Source organism: Microcaecilia unicolor, chromosome 11 (genome assembly GCF_901765095.1).
Source record: "Microcaecilia unicolor chromosome 11, aMicUni1.1, whole genome shotgun sequence".
NCBI lineage: Eukaryota > Metazoa > Chordata > Amphibia > Gymnophiona > Siphonopidae > Microcaecilia > Microcaecilia unicolor.
Window position 1 is genome coordinate 112164256 of NC_044041.1, and position 19240 is coordinate 112183495.

General features: G+C 45.7%; 1 protein-coding gene across 1 annotated transcript in view; it reads right to left on the reverse strand.

Annotated features, from left to right (window-relative positions):
- Positions 1–8878: 8878 nt before the first annotated feature.
- Positions 8879–19240, reverse strand: part of ESRRA (estrogen related receptor alpha) — a 31555-nt gene continuing 21193 nt past the window's right edge. The window contains exons 4-7 of the mRNA XM_030219839.1: positions 17274–17399; positions 13263–13430; positions 10511–10780; positions 8879–9897 (exon numbers count right to left, since the gene is read on the reverse strand). Of these exons, the coding sequence (XP_030075699.1) occupies positions 9650–9897; positions 10511–10780; positions 13263–13430; positions 17274–17399 (812 nt within the window). The 3' untranslated portion in view covers positions 8879–9649. The remainder of the gene's footprint in view (positions 9898–10510; positions 10781–13262; positions 13431–17273; positions 17400–19240) is intronic.

A 19240-nucleotide genomic window follows, 5' to 3' on the forward strand; every position in this document is an offset into this window, starting at 1 on the left:
ACACGGTAAAGTGCAGCTCTGCTCCCCCACAGTCACATTCCTGTTGCTTTAGAATAGGGTCAGCTGCTAGGAGCAGGCTGGGTCAACATTTCACTCAAAAGGGGAGGGTGGGTGCTGTGTTCCAGTTTACCTAATGCCTGAAGACTTACTGGAACCAGAGCAAAGGAACATACACTGTAGAGTGAGCAGCCTTCAGGCTTGATTCAGTGAAAACAAAAGCACCTGTGAGCTGACTAAAAATAAACACAACAGTAGGTAAGATAGTCCGTTATCCTACAGTTTCTTTATCTGTAGTATTGCATCCTGCTCCTTCCCAGCATACCATAGATTACAGTTCAGCAGTTTTATTGCTTGAAATAATTTACACCTCAACACAGTATACTAAAATAATGCCCATTAAATAGTTGTGTATAAAAACATTGAAACCCTCTGTTCTCAGTTGGGTGGCAGTGTACCATCTGCTGTCCCACAGCTGGAAGGAGGAACAAGGGAGCCCATTTAATTCAGGAACTTTACACACTACAGGAGTAGGTAGCATTCAACAGCCACTACGGTAGCTGCCTGTACTTCACTTCCAGATTTTCATTCAGAAATCACACTGGGCACTGCTTGCTTCCTGCAGCTTGCACACAAGAAGTGGAGCTATACATTTACTGGTTATGCTGCTGAGAGAATACAGTGAGAAGTAGGCTGCAGGGGGGGAAGGACTAAGCACTAGGGGAGTAATTCAGTACAGGCCACTTAAAAGTTAGGTGCTGCATGCTGAACAGACTCTTGGTATAAATGTTTCTATAATGGCAATGCCTTGGGGTCCCTCCAGACTGGCCTAGACGGATAGTTATGCACTCCTACCAGCAGGTGGGTGGTGTCTGAGAACTACAGAATTCTGGTGGAGCTATAAAGTAGCTGTGCAGTCCCAGCATATTTCTCAGTCGCCCAGCAGGTGGTAGAGGTGCAAGCCTTGACTGGTCTGGTAGGCCTGGGGATTGGGAAGAAAAAAAAATTAATGGGGTCAGCAGTATTTGTAATTCATTCTGGCTCCTAATGTCTCTGCTTCTCACATTGTGCGCCGAGGGCGTCGAACCTGGGTGGCCAGGTCCCTTCCCTCCTGGTTCCTTGTCCCTGAGAGGATCCTTTTTGTGCCTCAGTCCCTGGTGCTGTCTAGGGGCCTTGATGCGTGTTAATTGGCATTACAGAATAGGAGCGTAACTCCACATTTATATGCTTAACTTTGTGTGATCATTTAGACTCAAAGGCTGGTGTAAACGCTTATGCCTCAAGGCTGTCATTTACTTGCATAACTGACAGTATTTTATAACCTTATATGTAAGTGTTTGACATGCTACTGACCTGCCTTGCCCCCTCTACAGTTAAATGCTATAGCTTTTGAGCATTAAGTAGTAACCAGATGCAGTTACGGGCCTTACTCCAAATTAACTAATGATCAATATAGTTTGCACCTAATTTGCCAATTAAGTTGCTTCACTGGCAGTATTGTGTAACCAACACACACAATTTTGCGCACCAAGAACTAGATTCTATAAATTGTGCCAAATAACCCACACCCTTAGCGCTATTCTATAAACTTTGCCTTAAATTAGATGTGCTTTATAGAATACACGTAGCGCCTGTTCCCATGACTAAAATTTAGGTGCAACCATTTGTGCCAACTAAAACCAGGTGTAAATGCCCACACAGCCGCAGATCGAGCATATTCTAACAGTGCATGTAATTTTAGGAACATCCAATGACCTGGCCATACCCTTTTTGAGATCTGCACATTAGAATTTACGTGCCCCACTTTACAGAATAGGCTTAGAAAGTTGCATGGTCAAGTAATCAGCACTGATTGGCTTAAGCCTAACGTCTTTTGTGTTTGATGAGAGATGTTTTTTAGTTTCAATGTATTAGATATTCAATTATAAACTCTCCCAAAAAAGGACATTGTTTGTAATCTGCTTAGAATCTCTTTTAAACTTAGGAGAATATAAGAATCATATAGCATAGCATTAAATAATTAAGTTGCACGCATGCAACTTTAGTCACCATCTATAGAATCCAGAGGTATGTGCAAACATGTGCACACAAGATTACAGAATTAGAGGGTAGGCTATTAACTCCTAATGATGTCAAAAACTTGAGAAGCAAATTGTATCTAACTTCTAAGGCCGCACAGTTTAGCATTTTAATAAAATTAAACTTTGCTTTCTCCTCAACCCCACTGACTAACTGAAAAATTAAAATGCAGACTACAGCTGCATTAAGTATCACATGTTTGATTATCTGTTGGTGAGAGGTGGAGGACTAGCCTAGCACCAGGCTGACAGCCAGCAAAGCCAGGTTCAAATCTCACTGCTTCTTGTGTTTTTTGGCAAGTCATTTAAGTCTCTATGACCTCAGCTACAAAACTAGATTGTAAGCTTCTGGGGCTAAGGAAATATCTGCAGTACCTGGATGCAACTTTCACCTTAAGCTCCTACTGGAAAAGGTGTACAAAGAACTCCAACCTACTGGACAGCATGTATGATCAGCAAGAGCTGAGGCAAACAGCTATAGCAGGATGATCTTCTCAACGCAGTGCTTCCACTTCCCCTCTGGACCTCTCTCCTTTCCCCATGTTTTGGTAAGCAATGGCTCCAAGAATGGAAACATGAACTGACACTACTACTTAACATTTCTAGAGCGCTACTAGGGTTACGCAGCGCTGTACAATTTAACAAAGAGAGACAGTCCCTGCTCAAAGAGCTTACAATCTAATAGACAAGTGAACGGTCGGTCCGATAGGGGCAGTCAAATTGGGGCAGTTTGGATTCACTGAACGGTAAGGGTTAGGTGCCGAACGCAGCATTGAAGAGGTGGGCTTTAAGCAAAGACTTGAAGACGGGCAGGGAGGGGGCTTGGCGTAAGGGTTCAGGAAGGTTGTTCCAAGCATAGGGTGAGGCGAGGCAGAATGAGCGGAGCCTGGAGTTGGCGGTGGTGGAGAAGGGTACTGAGAGGAGGGATTTATCCTTTTCACTGATACCTGCCTTCCAAGCAATGCTGATGGCAAAAGTACAGTACACTACCTCTTGCCATGATACAGCTCCATGGGTCTGTGTCCAAGAGAGTAGGAATAGGACTACCATTGGTATTGGTGAGTTGATCATTAAAAACAGGTAGGATCAGTTGCAAACTTGCCTGTCTAGTACAAATGTAGCAGACCTCACAAACTGCCTAGGTAGGGTTTTAAGAAGTGCTGAAAATGAGGAAACTTGCCTGGTAGAGGTGGGCATATGATGTAAAAGGGCCAAGAGGGAGGCCAAATTTAAGCCTAGATCGGGGGTGGGGGGGAGAGCGTAGTTCTGAAGTATTTTCAAAGGTTACAGTTAAAACAGGGAATAAGTGTACCCAGATAGAGGATGCGGAAAAGGCTGAGGTAGTTTAGTTGGTTTTAAATGTCAAGCACATACATATAAATGATTTGCTGATACTTTACTTGAATTGGCTGCTAATAATACGTAGACTGTCTATAACAGTAAAAATAATTCATGTAGATGTCTACAGGCAACTGTACAAGGTCCATAAAAGTGAAGAGCGAGACAAACATCTTATCTTACAGACGGTATGGAAAAATTGATAACCAATGAAACACTGCAATACCAGGGTTTAAATCCTATGAAAGAAACAATGCAGCTTGAACTGGTGATGGAGGTGGTACTGTATATTAAGAAGGGCATGGGATGTCCAACCTCAGCCCTCGCCAGGTCAAGGTTTCAGGATTTCCCCAAGAAATATGCATGAGATCTAATTGCATACAATGGAGGCAGTGCATGCATATTTCTTGGGGAAATCCTGACTGGACTGAGGTTGGACAACCCTGCAGCTAAAGTAATACACAATAAGTTCAATTTTATTGATATACTGCCAATTAAAAAAAAACCAGCTAAGTGGTTTACAGAAATTTAAAAAGGGAAGTGGGGAGATATACAAAAGAAAATCACCAAAACATTACACAAAAGGGAAGAACAGGAGGAATGAATACAATAGTATGAAGGGAGAAGTTAGGGGATGGGCAAAACAGAAGGCAGACAAAGCACCAGAGTGGAGGTATAGCCTGATAGTGAGAGTAGTGGGCTGCGAACCAGGGGAGCCTGGTTCAAATGCACTGCAGTTCCTTGAAATCTTGGTCAAGTAACTTAACTCTTCATTGCCTCAGGTACAAGCTCAGATTGTGAGCCCACCAGGAACAGGAAAAGACAAAAAAAAAAAACACAACCCTACAGTAACAACAGGTTCTGACGTGATACCCAAACTGCTCTTTAGAGAAAATAAGATTAGCTAAAAAAAAAAAGATGGGGAACCTGAAACTTACACTTAGTGAGTGATGGTCAGTATCAGTAGAATGGGGCGATACAATTGAATTCCCTAAATCCATATTGTAATCTGATTGCTGTATTTTGTATCAATTATAAGAGTTGCAGTAGTCCAACTTCGTAATCACAAAGGCCAAGATAAGTATACAGAGAGGAGAGAGATCAAGTATAGACCAAAGAGAACACATTTGTTTTAGTGTAAAGAAACAACTAGAAATGGCACAAGAAAATTGGGCCTCAAAAAAGTGAATATAACTCCAAGGATCTTCATGGAACAGGGAGGGTGCAGGACATGAGAATGAAAAATGGCAGCCTCTGATTTGATCAGGTTTAGCTTCAATCCATTTTCAGTAAGCCTGTCGCTAACAGGTCTAATCTCGAGGAAACAGCAGCCACTATTGAGGGTGAGTTAAGGGGGAGAAGAATCAATGTTATCAGCAAAGGTAAACAGAATGTGAAGTCCAGGGATTGGATTAGAGGGGTTGGGAGTCAAAGAAAACATTGAAGAGAACTGGTCCTAAAATAGAGCCCTGAGGAGCCTCAGAGAAAAATGGTCGAGGAGTTGATGAATTGCTATGCCGGTGGACAAGAAAAGATCGATTAATAAGGTAGGACTCAAACGAGGGCATTGCCTGAGACTACAGTGATCAGCTAAACCCAATGGCAGTGAAAAAGTCAAGTGAAACAAGCAGCACATCACTCCCACCATCCATGATCAATCTGAGGACATTTGTGAGGCCAAGAGTGGTTCATTTGATGGAATGATGGGCATGAAAGCCTGTCTGACATCGGTTTTCAAGGTAATACATTAATTGAGCTGTGACAAATTTCTCGGTGATCTTGGACACAAGAAGATTAGAGATCTTACAGATGTGTCAGCTTTATTGTCTTTAAGGTGGGTCCGTATTACTGCCTGCTTCCAGGAATCAGGAAACATACTGGTGCTCAAACTGGCTCAGAAAGTGTATAGACAAACAGGCAACACAGATAAGTGTGAGGAAGAAGGGGGACTTGGGTGGGCCTTAAAAAAAGTAACATTTATTCAGAAGAGGAATGAATGTCATGGCCTAGCAGATCCATGTGGGGATCTCTAGGTTTCAGAAAGTGCTTCTATTGCTCTCTTAATCTCTTAGTGGTTGATGTGTATTTGTTCCTCCTCATCCCCCCCCCCCCCCCCCCCCACACACACACATACCCAAGGAAAACTGGGTTCTGTGACAGGATTGGGAAAAATAAATGTTTATTTCAAAAAAAGATGGCTAGGATAAATGTTTATGTTGGCCCTGTTTTGACCCATTGCTATTTTAGACCTTTGTCTGCATTAACCAGTGCATAAACGTCTCTTTCTCCATAAATTTTAGAACAGGCTCTATGGCAGCAGATCCTGTTCTAAAATACTAGCAGAACTTAAAGATGCTCCAACCTGGACATCTCAATTCTAATTAGTCCATCAATACCACACCACAGAAGTTTTCTCTGTTAACGTGCACACCACTCATGATTTTTTAAACCTTTACTGTATCGACTCCCAAGTCCTCTCTTCTTCAAGCTGAAGAGCCCTAAATTGTTCAATAGGAAGCTGTTCCATTCCCTTTGTCATGATTTCTGCTGTTCGCTACATCTCTTCTCATTCTGATGTCATTTTTTTTTGAGATGGGACACACAGAACTGCACCAGTACTCAAGATCCACTCACACTACAGCTCTGTGAAGTGGCAGTACCAGAATATCCAGTCCTTTCCAAATAATTCCTAACATTCTCTTGGCCTTTTTGACTTTTGCTGCGTACTGCACTGAGGATTTTACGATACTGTCCACTGACTCAGAGATCCTTTTCTTGGGTGTTAACAATATGGCTGAGATGCCCCCCCCCCCCCCCCACTACATTTCTCCATTGTAAATTTCATCTTCCATTTAGACACCCACTTCCCGGTCTTCCTGCAAGCTCGTGTGTTTTAATTACAGTGGATGGCTGCAGATGTCACCTGTAGTTCGAAAGACCTTTCTCATTAACATATTCATAAATGAGCCCCAGAAAAGAAAGTGTCAACATCAAGCCTAGTGCAGATGCCTGAGGCTCTGCACCATTTACCTCTCTCCCCTTGGGAAAACACCATTTAGTCCTGCCTTTTGTTGACTCTCTGGGGTAAGAAGTCACTTCCTAACCCTGCTTTTTTTCTTTTTAATTTTATGAGGAGCTTCCCACAAGGGACCTTACTAAGAACCTCTTGAAAATAAAATTATACGTACTATAAGGATCAGCTTGCTTAGATATTGGAGCCTCTCTCAACCAAACAGTTTAATCTGTGCATGACATCCCATCAGGCTGATGACTACCCTTAGGGGAGATGTCATTCTATAAAAAGGTATAAACAGTTTTGTTAAAAAACTAGGATGTGGAATTGAGAGAAGGTAGGTGTGACAAGACAGTCTCTTATTCCATGGACAGATAGAACAGGAGGTGGTGACAGATATAGAGGATCCCACTTTCTACAAAGGGACAGTGACATCTGTTCTCCCATCCTTTCTGCATGCCTATGCCTCCTTCTCCCCTCCTCAATCATATTGAGGTAATGGTTAACAGCTTTTTCAGAGGAGAGGAGAGAAAGGGCTTCCCTTAACATCTCAGCCATCAACGTTTAGCTCACCAGGAACATGTAGTATGTGTCAGGCTGCCCCAGTAAACATCCCTTCCTGTAACTGGCAGTTACAGTGGGAGTGGGTAGAGATCTTGCAGCATTGACAGAGATGCACCCGCTACCACTGCAGGCACTCTCTGAGCCTCCTGGCTTCTACAGCAGGAGTCTCTTGCCTTGGCTGCATAGTAATATAAGTTTATGGCCCAGAGCCTAGGTCAGAGAAAACTCCAACAAGTGTAACCTTTACCACCACCTCTCTATGGCCATAAGCAAAGAGGGTGAACAGGGGTCTTTTATAAATAAGTACATAGTATATAAGTGTTGCCATACTGGGACAGACCAAAGGTCCATCAAGCCCAGCATCCTGTTTCTGACAGTGGCCAATCCAGGTTACAAGTACCTGGCAAGATCTCAAAACAGTACATTTTATGCTGCTTATCCTAGAAATAAGCAGTGGATTTTTCCCCATCTTAATGGAGTGGAGGAGTAGCCTAGTGGTTAGTGCAGCGGACTTTGATCTTGGGGAACTGTGTTCGATTCCCACTGCAGCTCCTTGTGACTCTGGGCAAGTCACTTAACCCTCCATTGCCCCTGGTACAAAATAAGTACCTGAATATATGTAAACCGCTTTGAATGTAGTTGCAAAAACCTCAGAAAGGTGGTATATCAAGTCCCATTTCCCTTAATAATGGCTTATGGACTTTGCTTTTAGGAAGCTATCCAAACCTTTTTAAAACCCCGCTAAGCTAACTGCTTTTACCACATTCTCTGTCAATGAATTCAAGAGTTTAATTACATGTTGAGTGAAGAAATATTTTCTCCAATTTGTTTTAAATTTACTACTTTGTGGCGTCATTGTGTGCCCCCCCCCCCCCCCCCCCAGTCCTAGTATTTTTGGAAAGTAAACAAGCAATTCACGTCTACCTGTTCCACTCCACTCATTATTTTATAGACCTCTATCATATCTCCCCTCAGCCATTTTTCTCCCAGCTGAAGAGCCCTAGCCGCTTTAGCCTTTCCTCATAGGGAAGTCGTCTCATCCCATTTATCATTTTCATCACCCTTCTCTGTACCTTTTCTAATTCCACTGTATCTTTTTTGAGATGCGGTGACAAGAATTGCATACAGTATTCCAAGTGCAATCGCATCATGGAGCGATACAAAGGTATAATAATATCCTCATTTTTGTTTTCCATTCCTGTGCTAATACCTAACATTCTATTTGCTTTCTTAGCCACTGCCGCACACTGAGCAGAGGGCTTCAACGAATCATCAATGATGACACCTAGATCCCTTTCTTGGTTGGTGACTCCTAATGTGGAATCTTGTATTACATTGCTATAGTTCAGGTTCCTCTTTCCCACATGCATCACTTTGCACTTGCTCACATTAAACACCATCTGCCATTTGGATGCCCAGTCTCGTAAGGTCCTCTTGTAATTTTTCACAATCCTCTTGCAATTTAAGAACTTAGACTAACTTTGTATCATCAGCAAATATAATTACCTCACTAGTTACTCCCATCTCTAGATCATTTATAAATATGTTAAAAAGCAGCAGTCCCAGCACAGACTATCAGGGAGCCCCCTATCTACCCTTATCCATTGAGAATACTGACATTTAACCCTACTCTGTTTTCTTTTAACCAGTTTTTAATCCACAATAGAACACGACCTCCTATCCCATGACTCTCCAATTTCGTCTGGAGTCTTTCATGAGGTACTTTGTCGAATGCCTTACATGAGAACATCATCCAACCCAATCATGGCAGGAAGTTGACTGTTGCACAAGTATCTCTTGCCCTCTTTCTCCTAAGCTCAGTTTTCCTGCTTAAGGGGAAGGAGTTGCCCATTGTACCCACCCCCCCAGCCCTACTACTCCTGTCAGCTTTAAAATGGTATTAAATAATTTACACCCTCCCCCAACCCAAAGAGCTGGAGAGCTGAGTACCGCAGGACACTGGCAGTTCAGAAGATGCAATAAACAGAGCTTGGGAAAACCTTAAAAGAGAAAGACACACCCACACCTGGTAAATATTCAAAATAAAAACATACCCTCCAAAAAAAAAAAAAAAAAAAAATTCCTCTGCACCAGCCCCTTAAAATTCAGTCTTAATGCTTCCCTTCCAAACACACACCCCCACTCCCCCAAAAGAACCACCTTTTACATTAAAAATAAAATAAATATTCTATGCCCTGGATAGCCCAAACTTGTAAGAAAGAAGGTGTTCTCTCTTTCTCTCCCCTTGAAATACGTGGGTGGAGTATGTTAGACCTTCCCAGAGTTTAGCAAGGCTCCCCCACCCCAAAACAGCACAGGTTGGACCAACTCCAGAACCAAACTTCTCCCACCCAGCTTTACCCCATCTTCGTCCCTGGTGCTGAACTGAGATCAGGGCTTGTGAGCAGGAGCCTTTGGTTAAGGGAAATGGCCAATCCCCCTCCTTTCCCAGTGGCTTGGGAGCCAAAGTCAGAGTGTTCAGTGCCAACCAACAAAAGGCATCGAACAGGTACCATCTTGATTGCTGTGTGTGTGGATACAATTCAAGCACCCATGACCTTGCCTCTGGCTTCCTAGGGTCAGGGGGCCCCCTAGGACCATGGCTGGTTTATATATATATATTCCTCTTTCCTCCCTTTGCCCTTGCAGCCTTCCAGCATCAATCCATCATGGCTTCCAGCATTTCCAAGAACAGTTTGTGCATAGGCACTTTCCCCTCCAGCTTGATGTTGTAGAAGTGATGCAGGACCTTGTTTGCAGTCTGGCGGAGCAGCGGGAGGGTGAGGATGAGTTTGCCTGCTCGGCGGGGCTCTTCCCCATGCTTGCCTGCCTCGTAATCCAGCAGCGCCTCATGTAGCGTGTCGCGCAGCTTCTGAACCGCCTCAGTGTCTTCAATGTGGACTGAGTCTGTGGGGAAGAGAAGATACCCAGTGATGCTCATGGATGCATGCTAGTTCCCTCCAAGGTAGCAGTTCCCAATCAGCCTGGTTTTCAGGATCTCCATAATTAATATGCATGAGAGAGATTTGCATCAACTGAAGATGTAGTGTATGCATCTCTGTAACCTACATATTCATTCTGGCTAGCCTCAAAACCAGACTAGGTAGGTCTGGCTTGGAAAACACTAGCAGCAAATCTGATTCAACGGGTGGATAATCTGCACAGAATTTTGGTGCACATTCAGAAAGAAACAGTTTCGTATTATGAAGCCAATTCTACTGCCAAAGCTAGCAAAGAAGCCTGGTTTCTCTCCACCATAACCTCGGCTTTCTGTTTGGGCAAGCTTTTTCCTAGTTAATTATATATTTTTTGCATGTCGGGTGTTATACAGATTGCTTTTGTGTTCTTGCTTTTATATACATTTATGATTTCATGTTTTGTGATCTGTTTAGGACTGGAGGAATAGAAGTTTTACAATACATAAAATCAGTTCCTGTGGTGCCCTTGATTCCCACAGGCAGGGATTTTCTCTCTCACCACCTCTCCAAAGAGCCCCCTTAATACAGCTGCATTCTCTCACCGGAGTTAGCAAGTGTGAGGGCTTTCAGCAGGACGTACTCCTCCTTCTCCAAGTTCAGCGCCTTGTACTTGCGAACCAGCTGCAGCACCGAGCCATTCAGGTCCAGCATACCCGCCATGCGCGAGAAGTCCTCATCCATTACATAATCGTCCGCGTACACGATCTCATCCTCAAAAGGCAGTGAGCGGTATGCCACGCCCAGGATCAGGATCTCCATCCAGACGCTCTGCAAGACGCTCATCTGATCAGACAGTGAAAGGGAGGAGAATCCTGCGAGCAAGAAGAGTTTACAGTTCATTAAAATGCTGATATACCACCCATCATTTCTAACTGTGTGATTTACATTAAAATAAATGATTAAAAAAAGGAAATTAGACACCTAAAAATAGTTACAAAATATAGAAAGAAGAAATCACCAAGGAGAACAAAAAGCCAGTGTTTACTTCATAACATTCCAGGTATCAGTATTACAACTGCGCCCAAACTATTGTGGCATTGGTCACATTGAATTGTAAACAGATCAAAAGGGAAATGCCTTAAGGCCTGTGACGAAACAGTGGGTTTCCGAGCCTATGAACTGTATTGTTTTGCTGATGACATGTATTTCTCCTGGTTGTTTTGCTGATGATATGTTTTACTCCTGCAAATGGCGACTGTCTTTTATTTTTTTTTTTTTCTGCTGTACCAAAAGTGACAGGGTTTTTTTCCCCACCTAATTGTGAGGTAATTAGTTAGTCTCAGTTTGGGAGAAAGACCTCTCTACTGAGACCCTGAGATCAGTTATATTGTGTAACTTGTATTTTTCCTGTACTTCCTAGGCACTATTTAAGTAATGGTAAAATGTTTAGATAGTTTTACAATTAATGGTATTTCGGTTACCAGTTATTGTTTGCTGTTTTCACCACCTGTTTTATATAGTTCACTGTTCAAAATTTTTTGATAATAAACATGATTGTTTATTCGCTCTGCTTGTCTGGACTAACTAAGAATCTTGGTGGTTTGTGTGTTGGGTCTGTGGGTGTCTTCTGGGATCTGTGGGACCCCTGGGAGTGTGGTCCCAGTATCCTAGAAATCACTGGGGAATAATTTGAGAGTGCTAGACTCGCCCACAGGCAGTTGGGACCCGGTTGGTGGAATGAGGATGCTAGTGTAGAGCACCAGCAGCAGATGCAGGTGGACCCGAGCTGTGCTGGGGACAGACCCTCCAGGTGGCTGCAGGGTTAGCCCCAAGCGGGTGAGCAGGCATTTTGTCACAAGGATCTTCTTAAATTTGGTAAAGAAGACTCCGAGTAGGGAACGATCAACCATTCAAGTGTAACAGCATAAATGTGCCTCTGACCCTTTGGGGCTCATTTTCAAAGCATTTAGACTTACAAAGTTCCATAGTTTACTATGGAACTTTGTAAGTGTTAAGAGACTAATATTTAAAGCGATTTAAGTGGGCAGGAGCTTCTCCTGCCCGCTTACCCACCACCTAACCGGGGATATTCAGCAGCACTTAACCAGACAGTGCCACTGAATATCCCCCGAGATCACCCAAACAAAAAGTGGGCAGGTCAGGGGTGGCGCTGTGGGCAGCACTGGGGAGGAGCTCCAGGTTATGTGGGTGCCAGCAGTATTCAGTGCCGGCATCCGTATAGATAAGCAGCTTCATTTAGGAAAGCTCAAGAGCTGTCCTAAATAAGGCCGCTTAGCTATGCAAGTGCCGGCTCCCACATACATTTTTTTTTAAAGGTCCCAAGCCCCCTCCTGTCCCCCTGACAATGCCCCCTCTTTCCTTCCCCCTAGACCGAATCAAGGCCTCCTCTGGCACTGTAAGGGCCAGGAGCCAGGGGGCTGCACTCCTGCCCCCAACGACCCTGCTGATGTAGGCAGTGGCATAGCTAGGTGGGGCCCCAAATTTTGTCTGGGCCCCTGGATTTGCTGGCAGGGGTCCCCAACCCCCGCCAACTGAAACCTTGTCCAATGGCAGTCTCCGGTGCCGCTGCATTCCCTGCTCTGCTCTCTCTTCCTCCTCACGTCCTGTAAGCTACTTTCAGTAAAATTGAGAATGCTCAGTTTCACTTAAAGGCGCGTGGAGGACGTGAGGAGGAAGAGAGAGCAGGGCAGTGAACGTGGTGGCGCCGGAGACCGGCGTGGAGAAGGCTTCAGCTGGCGGGGGTTGGGGAACCCCACCAGCCAAGGTATTTGCTGCTGTGGGGTGCAGCAGAGCAGCGGGGGGAGCAGCGAGGCAGTGTGGGGGGTGGCGGCGGCGGCACTGCAGACTAAAATGTGCCCCCCCCCCCACTACGAGGTCTGGCTATGCCCCTAGATGTAGGTAATTGGGGAAGCGGGGGAGGTCTTGCCAGGGGGAGGGGCTCTTAATGTGGGCTGGGGAGAGAGCAGGAGGGACAGAGGGAACATTAGTGTGTGTGTGTATGTGTGTGTGTGTGTGTGTGGGGTGGGGATTTTTTTTTTTTTAATAAAAACAAAGAAAATGAAAACATGCAGCCCCGGCCTGATAGTCAACCGGGGCCACATAACTCTTATGTGGCCCCAGCTGAATATCGGCCAGGCCCGCATAACTTCTGGCAGCCCGCTTGCCCCAAATTATCCCCCAACATTCAGTGCTGGTTCCCGGACGTGGCCCTGCACTGAATATCGGGGAATAATTTAGCAGGTGATGATCAGTGTTTAAAAAAACGTTGACTGCTGCTGGCTGAATATTGGGGGATAAGTGCTTTGAAAATACACCTCCACATCTCTCTCTCACCTGGAATATTTTTAGCCCAGCTTATGATAACTACAATCTCACGGTCTGCAAGGTCGCACAATGTAGTCATGGCTTTCAGGTAACTGTCCGGTACTGTGGGGTCAGGCATGGCATACAGCTTCTCAGGTTCTGCCACCAATAGGTGCGATACGATGGTGTTTATGGTAGCTGAAAGACAGAGAAAGAGCCAATAACATCCTACATATAACTTGCTGTTCTATGAGCAGATAACTACACTATAAGCACAAACCATGGCTGCCTGCTACAGATTTTTCACAATTCTGTGGTAATGTAGTACATTTTCATAAATTTGCATATTCAATTTTTTTAAACACATTTTTATTTCTGACATTTCTTATGTACCCGATTAATTTGGCTTTTTGTATTTTATGGGGGCTGGGAGGGATGATCTTAGTGATTGGTGGTGGGAAGGAAGAGCGAAGAAGATAATTGTGAGGAGTCTGAGGAAGGAAGTGAAAAAGGGATTTACTACTACTACTACTTAACATTTCTAAAGCGCTACTAGGGTTACGCAGCGCTGTACAATTTAACATAAAAGGACAGGCCCTGCTCAAAGAGCTTACAATCTAAAGGACAAGTGAGTAGACAATACGATAGGGGCAGTCAAATTGGGGCAGTCCGGATATCCTGAAGGTAAGAGTTAGGTGCCGAAGGCAGCATTGAAGAGGTGGGCTTTAAGCAGAGACTTGAAGATGGGCAGGGAGGAGGCTTGACGTAAGGGCTCAGGAAGGTTGTTCCAGGCATAGGGTGAGGTGAGGCAGAATGGGCGGAGCCTGGAGTTGGCAGTGGTGGAGAAGGGTAATGAGAGGAGGGATTTGTCCTGTGAACGGAGGTTTCGGGTGGGAACATAAGGGGAGATGAGGGTAGAGAGGTAGTGAGGGGCAACAGATTGAGTACATTTGTAGGTAAGAAGGAGAAGCTTGAACTGAATGCGGTATCGGATTGGAAGCCAGTGAAGTGACCTGAGAAGAGGGGTGATATGAGTAGATCGGTTCTGGCGGAATATAAGACATGCAGCAGAGTTCTGAACAGATTGAAGAGGGGATAGATGGCTAAGTGGGAGTCCGGTGAGGAGTAAGTTGCAGTAGTCAAGTCGAGAGGTAATGAGAGCGTGGACGAGAGTTCGGGTGGTGTGTTCAGAGAGGAAAGGGCGAATTTTGCTGATGTTGAAGAGGAAGAAGCGACAGGTCTTGGCTATCTGCTGGATGTGTGCCGAGAAGGAGAGGGAGGAGTCAAAGATGACTCCGAGGTTGCGGGCAGATGAGACGGGGAGGATGAGGGTGTTATCCACTGAGATAGAAAGTGGAGGAAGAGGAGAAGTGGGTTTTGGTGGAAAGACGATGAGCTCAGTCTTGGACATGTTCAGTTTCAGGTGGCGGTTGGACATCCATGTAGCAATGTCGGTTAAACAGGCCGATACCTTTGCCTGGGTCTCCGCGGTGATGTCTGGTGTGGAGAGATACAGCTGAGTGTCGTCCGCATAGAGATGATACTGGAAGCCATGAGATGAGATGAGGGAGCCCAGGGAAGAGGTGTAGATTGAGAAGAGAAGGGGTCCAAGGACAGATCCCTGGGGAACACCAACAGATAGTGGGATGGGGGTGGAGGAAGATCCATGAGAGTGAACTCTGAAGGTGCGGTGGGAGAGATAGGAGGAGAACCAGGAGAGGACAGAGCCCTGGAACCCGAATGAGGACAGTGTGGCAAGGAGTAGATCATGATTGACAGTGTCAAAAGCGGCGGATAGATCGAGGAGGATGAGGATGGAGTAGTGGCCTCTGGATTTGGCAAGGAACAGGTCATTACAGACTTTAGAGAGTGCTGTTTCTGTCGAGTGTAGAGAGCGAAAACCGGATGGAAGTGGATCGAGGATGGCATGAGAGGAGAGAAAATCAAGGCAGCGGCTGTGAACGGCACGCTCAAGTATTTTGGAGAGGAAGGGTAGGAGGGAAATGGGGCGGTAGTTGGAGGGACAGGTAGGGTCAAGTGATGGTTTTTTGAGGAGAGGTGTGACTACGGCATGCTTGAAGGTGTCAGGGACAGTTGCAGTGGAGAGAGAGAGGTTGAGGATATGACAGATGGAGGGGGTGACAGTATGAGAGATGGTGTTAAGTAAGTTGGTGGGGATGGGATCAGAGGAACAGGTGGTACTTTTCGAGCAGGAAAGAAGGCGAGCAGTTTCCTCCTCGGTGATGTCCGGAAAGGAGGAGAAAGAGGCCTGGGTTGGTTGGTTGAGGGTTGAAGGGTGAAAAGGAGGAGATGGTTCGGTAGTGAACTCAAGGTTGATCTTTTGCACCTTGTCGCGGAAGTAATCGGCCAGTGATTGAGGGGAGAGTGAGGGGGGGGGGGGGTAGGAGCGGAGGGCACTTTGAGGAGGGAGTTAAGGGTGGCGAAGAGACGACGGGGGTTGGAGCTAAGATAGTTGGTCAGTTGGGTGTAATAGTCCTGTTTGGCAAGGAATAGGGAGGAGTGGAGGGAGGATAGCATGAATTTGTAGTGGAGGAAATCTGAATGGGTGCGAGATTTCCTCCAGAGGCATTCGGCAGATCGGGTACAGGAACGAAGGTAGCGGATGCAAGGGGTCAGCCAAGGCTGGGGATTAGTACGCTTTGTGGGACGGGAGGTGGATGGAGCGAGGGTGTCCAGAGCAGAGGAGAGAGTGGCATTGCATGCGGAGACAGCCTTGTCGACAGACTCAGAGGACAAGATGGAGGGGAGGAGATTGGAGATACAAGAGGATAAGGTGGGAGGGTCAATAGCCTGGAGATTCCTGGAGGCAGTGGTTAGAGTTGGATGGGGCTGAGGTGGGGGGTGAAGAAGTGTGAAGGTGATCAGGTGATGATCCGAGATAGGAAGAGCTGAAGTGTGGAAATTGGAGGGGGAGCCGGAGGAGGGGAGGACGAGGTCAAGACAATGGCCGTCTCGGTGAGTCGAGGCGGTGGAGCATAGCTGGAGGTTGAAGGAGGATGTTAGAGTGAGGAACTGAGATGCGTGAGGGTCGGATTGGTCATCAACGTGTATGTTAAAGTCTCCGAGAATGAGTGACGGAGATGAGGGTTCAAGAAAAACGGAAAGCCAGGCGTTGAAGTCGGTGAGGAAGGAAGAGAGGGATTTATTAGGGGGGCGGTAAATGACTGCCACTCTGAGTGGCAATGGGTAGAATAGCCGGATGGAGTGTGCTTCAAAGGATGAGAAGCAGTGAGACTGTGGTTGGAGGAGGGGTTGGAAACTACAGGAGGGCGAAAGTAGTAGCCCGACGCCTCCACCGCGGCCAGCTGGGCGGGGAGTGTGGGAGAAGAGATAACCTCCATGGCAAAGGGCCGCGACTGAGGCTGAGTCGTCCGGGGAGAGCCAGGTTTCAGGCAGGAAGGGTAGAGAAGTGGGGAAATCATGGAGAGGAGGAGAGAGAAGGGAGAAAAATCTGAACAGGGAAGGAGAAGATTTTCATTCACTGCACAGCACCTGTAATCCCCGCTTGTCACAATGGCTCCCCTCACTTATTCACTCTCCTCCCACAACCCTTCGGATTCTGTCACTCTCTCATCAACCCCCCCCCCCCCCCCCAATACCCTCATTCACATCTTGCCGCCCTCACACAACACACAGTCCCTTCAAGATCCCCTCCCTCAATCTTGCCCTTTCCTGACACCTCTTACACAACAGCAGCAGTGCAGCACCTCAGGCCACATCTTCTCCCCTCTTCTGCATGGAACTATTGTCAAGCATTGAACCCCCTAGCCAGCAGAGGAGAAAATGTGGCTTGAGGCACTCCACTGCTGTTCTCCTCTTCACAGCACAGATGGCAGGAACAAATTGAAGGACCACCAGCACTGCTACTCAACACCAAAGCTCCAATCATGCTCCAGACCCTCTGTCCTGCAGCGATTACACAGAAGTGGCAGATTTTGTAGCTCCCCCCCCCCACCCCCCCCAGCCATGGAATTCCAGGAGACCATGGACCCTAACTACAAGGCACTGGAAGATGGTTACCTGGTGTCTTGGCACTGGGAATGCCTAGTTGCGTGTGTTGAAACGTGCTCTGATACTGCACACCATCTATCTCGGGTCTCCTCTTGTACTTCTGCCGGCCTCCTCGTACTCTGTCCAACCGAACACCTAAGCAAAGAAAATCCAGACTCATGCTTCAGGCACAAATTTCAGAAGCACGATCCCACACATTTCAGTCCCACTTTGCTGATCCTGCAACCTCTGATACTCCTTTGTGATCCTGGGCAAGTCATTTTCCATGGCCCCAGGCACATACTTAGGGGTCGATATTCAACGTGATTTCACTGGCCAGAAATGGCTCCCAGCCAGTTAAATCTCTTGTTTGGGGGGCTAACCGGTCATTTTCAGCAGCACTTAACTGGTTAGCGCTGTTGGAAATAACTGGTTAGAGCTGAACTCAAAACCGGCTATTTTGGAGGCGTTCCAGTTTATACAGTTAACTTAACCGGCCAAGTTAACTGTATAAACAGGACCACATAAAAATATTGCATTAAACAGCTACATGTTAGCCAGCTCCACAAACCCAGAAATTTAATGCTGGTGCCCGGACATGGTCTGGCATTGAATTTCCAGCATTAACACTAGCATTAGTCAGCAAATGCTGATCAAAACCAGATGAATATCGACCCCTTGTATTGTAAAGTCTCTGGGGACAGGGAAATACCTAGTGTACCTGAATGTAATGCACATTGAACTATCACTGTAAAGGACGGAGCTAAATTGCAATCCCTTTCTCTCCCTCAGCATTGCATGGTGAGCACGCAATGCCTGTCTGGGTAAACCTACTCCTGAACAAACAGGAAAGAGTAGAGGCTGACCAAAAAGATGAACCACCACAGGAGATATTGACTGAAAACACTTTATTCAAAGCACAGGTAGAAGAACCCAACACCGGTTGTGTTTCGGCAGGGAAACCTGCCTGCCCCAGGGATTGCAACAGAACTCTCTACAGGCAAGAGAAGCATATGGTCGCTGGGGCTGAAATATTTGTAACCACAGAGAGAGCAAAAAGAAAATGCTTGCTAGACGTGGATGCCAAAGCAGTCACCACATCTATGTCTGACAAGCGTTTTCTTTTTGCTCTCTTTGTTTCTACAAATATTTCAGCATCAGTAACCATACGCTTCTCTAGCCTGTAGAGAGTTCTGTTGTGATTCCTAAGGCAGGCGGGTTTCCCTGCCGAAACATGGACAGTGTCAAGTCCTTCTACTGGTGCTTTGAATAAAGTGTTTTCTCCTGTGGTGGTTCATCTTTTTGGTCAGTCTCTATTCTTTCTTGTCTGTGATGCTTTGCCGTTGAGGTTTCTTCTTGTCTGCTGTGTCTAAAACTGTTCCACTCCAGTGTCTCCCATTTGGATGAAGCTGATAATTCCTAGCATTTGTGGCCTGAGAATTCCTGCACTAGGAAACAAAGACACTAGGATTCTCAGACCCTGGAGGTCACAGGTAAATTAAATATATATATGTTTCTAACCACTGGGTTCCCTTTTTAATCCTCAGAGGGGCATATTCAAAGGTATTGGAAGCAACACAATTTCTTCTACGCTGTGTGGAAGAGCAGTAGGAAGCATAACTGATGTTACACATGGAACATGCCAGTAGCATGAGAGCAGATGGCAAGCAGCCTGGGTATGATGAATATAATAAGTGATGATTCAACAGAAGAAGCCAAGAAGAATCTAAAAACTATTCAAAAGTACCTGACTCTCTTTATGTGTTAATTTTTTGAGTCGTGTCTGACCCCTCCAGTGTATTTGAGTGACTGTAATTCCCCCTAATTCTAGAAAATTAGGTGTCCATCATTACACTTACTCCCAACTTCTATAAATAGTGCTTTAAATTGTGCACACAATTTAACTGAATAATGAGCCAATTAGTGCTCATTGGAACTTTAACAAGCAATTATTGGTGCTACTTGGCTTCGATTAAGAGTTACACACCTTAATTTAA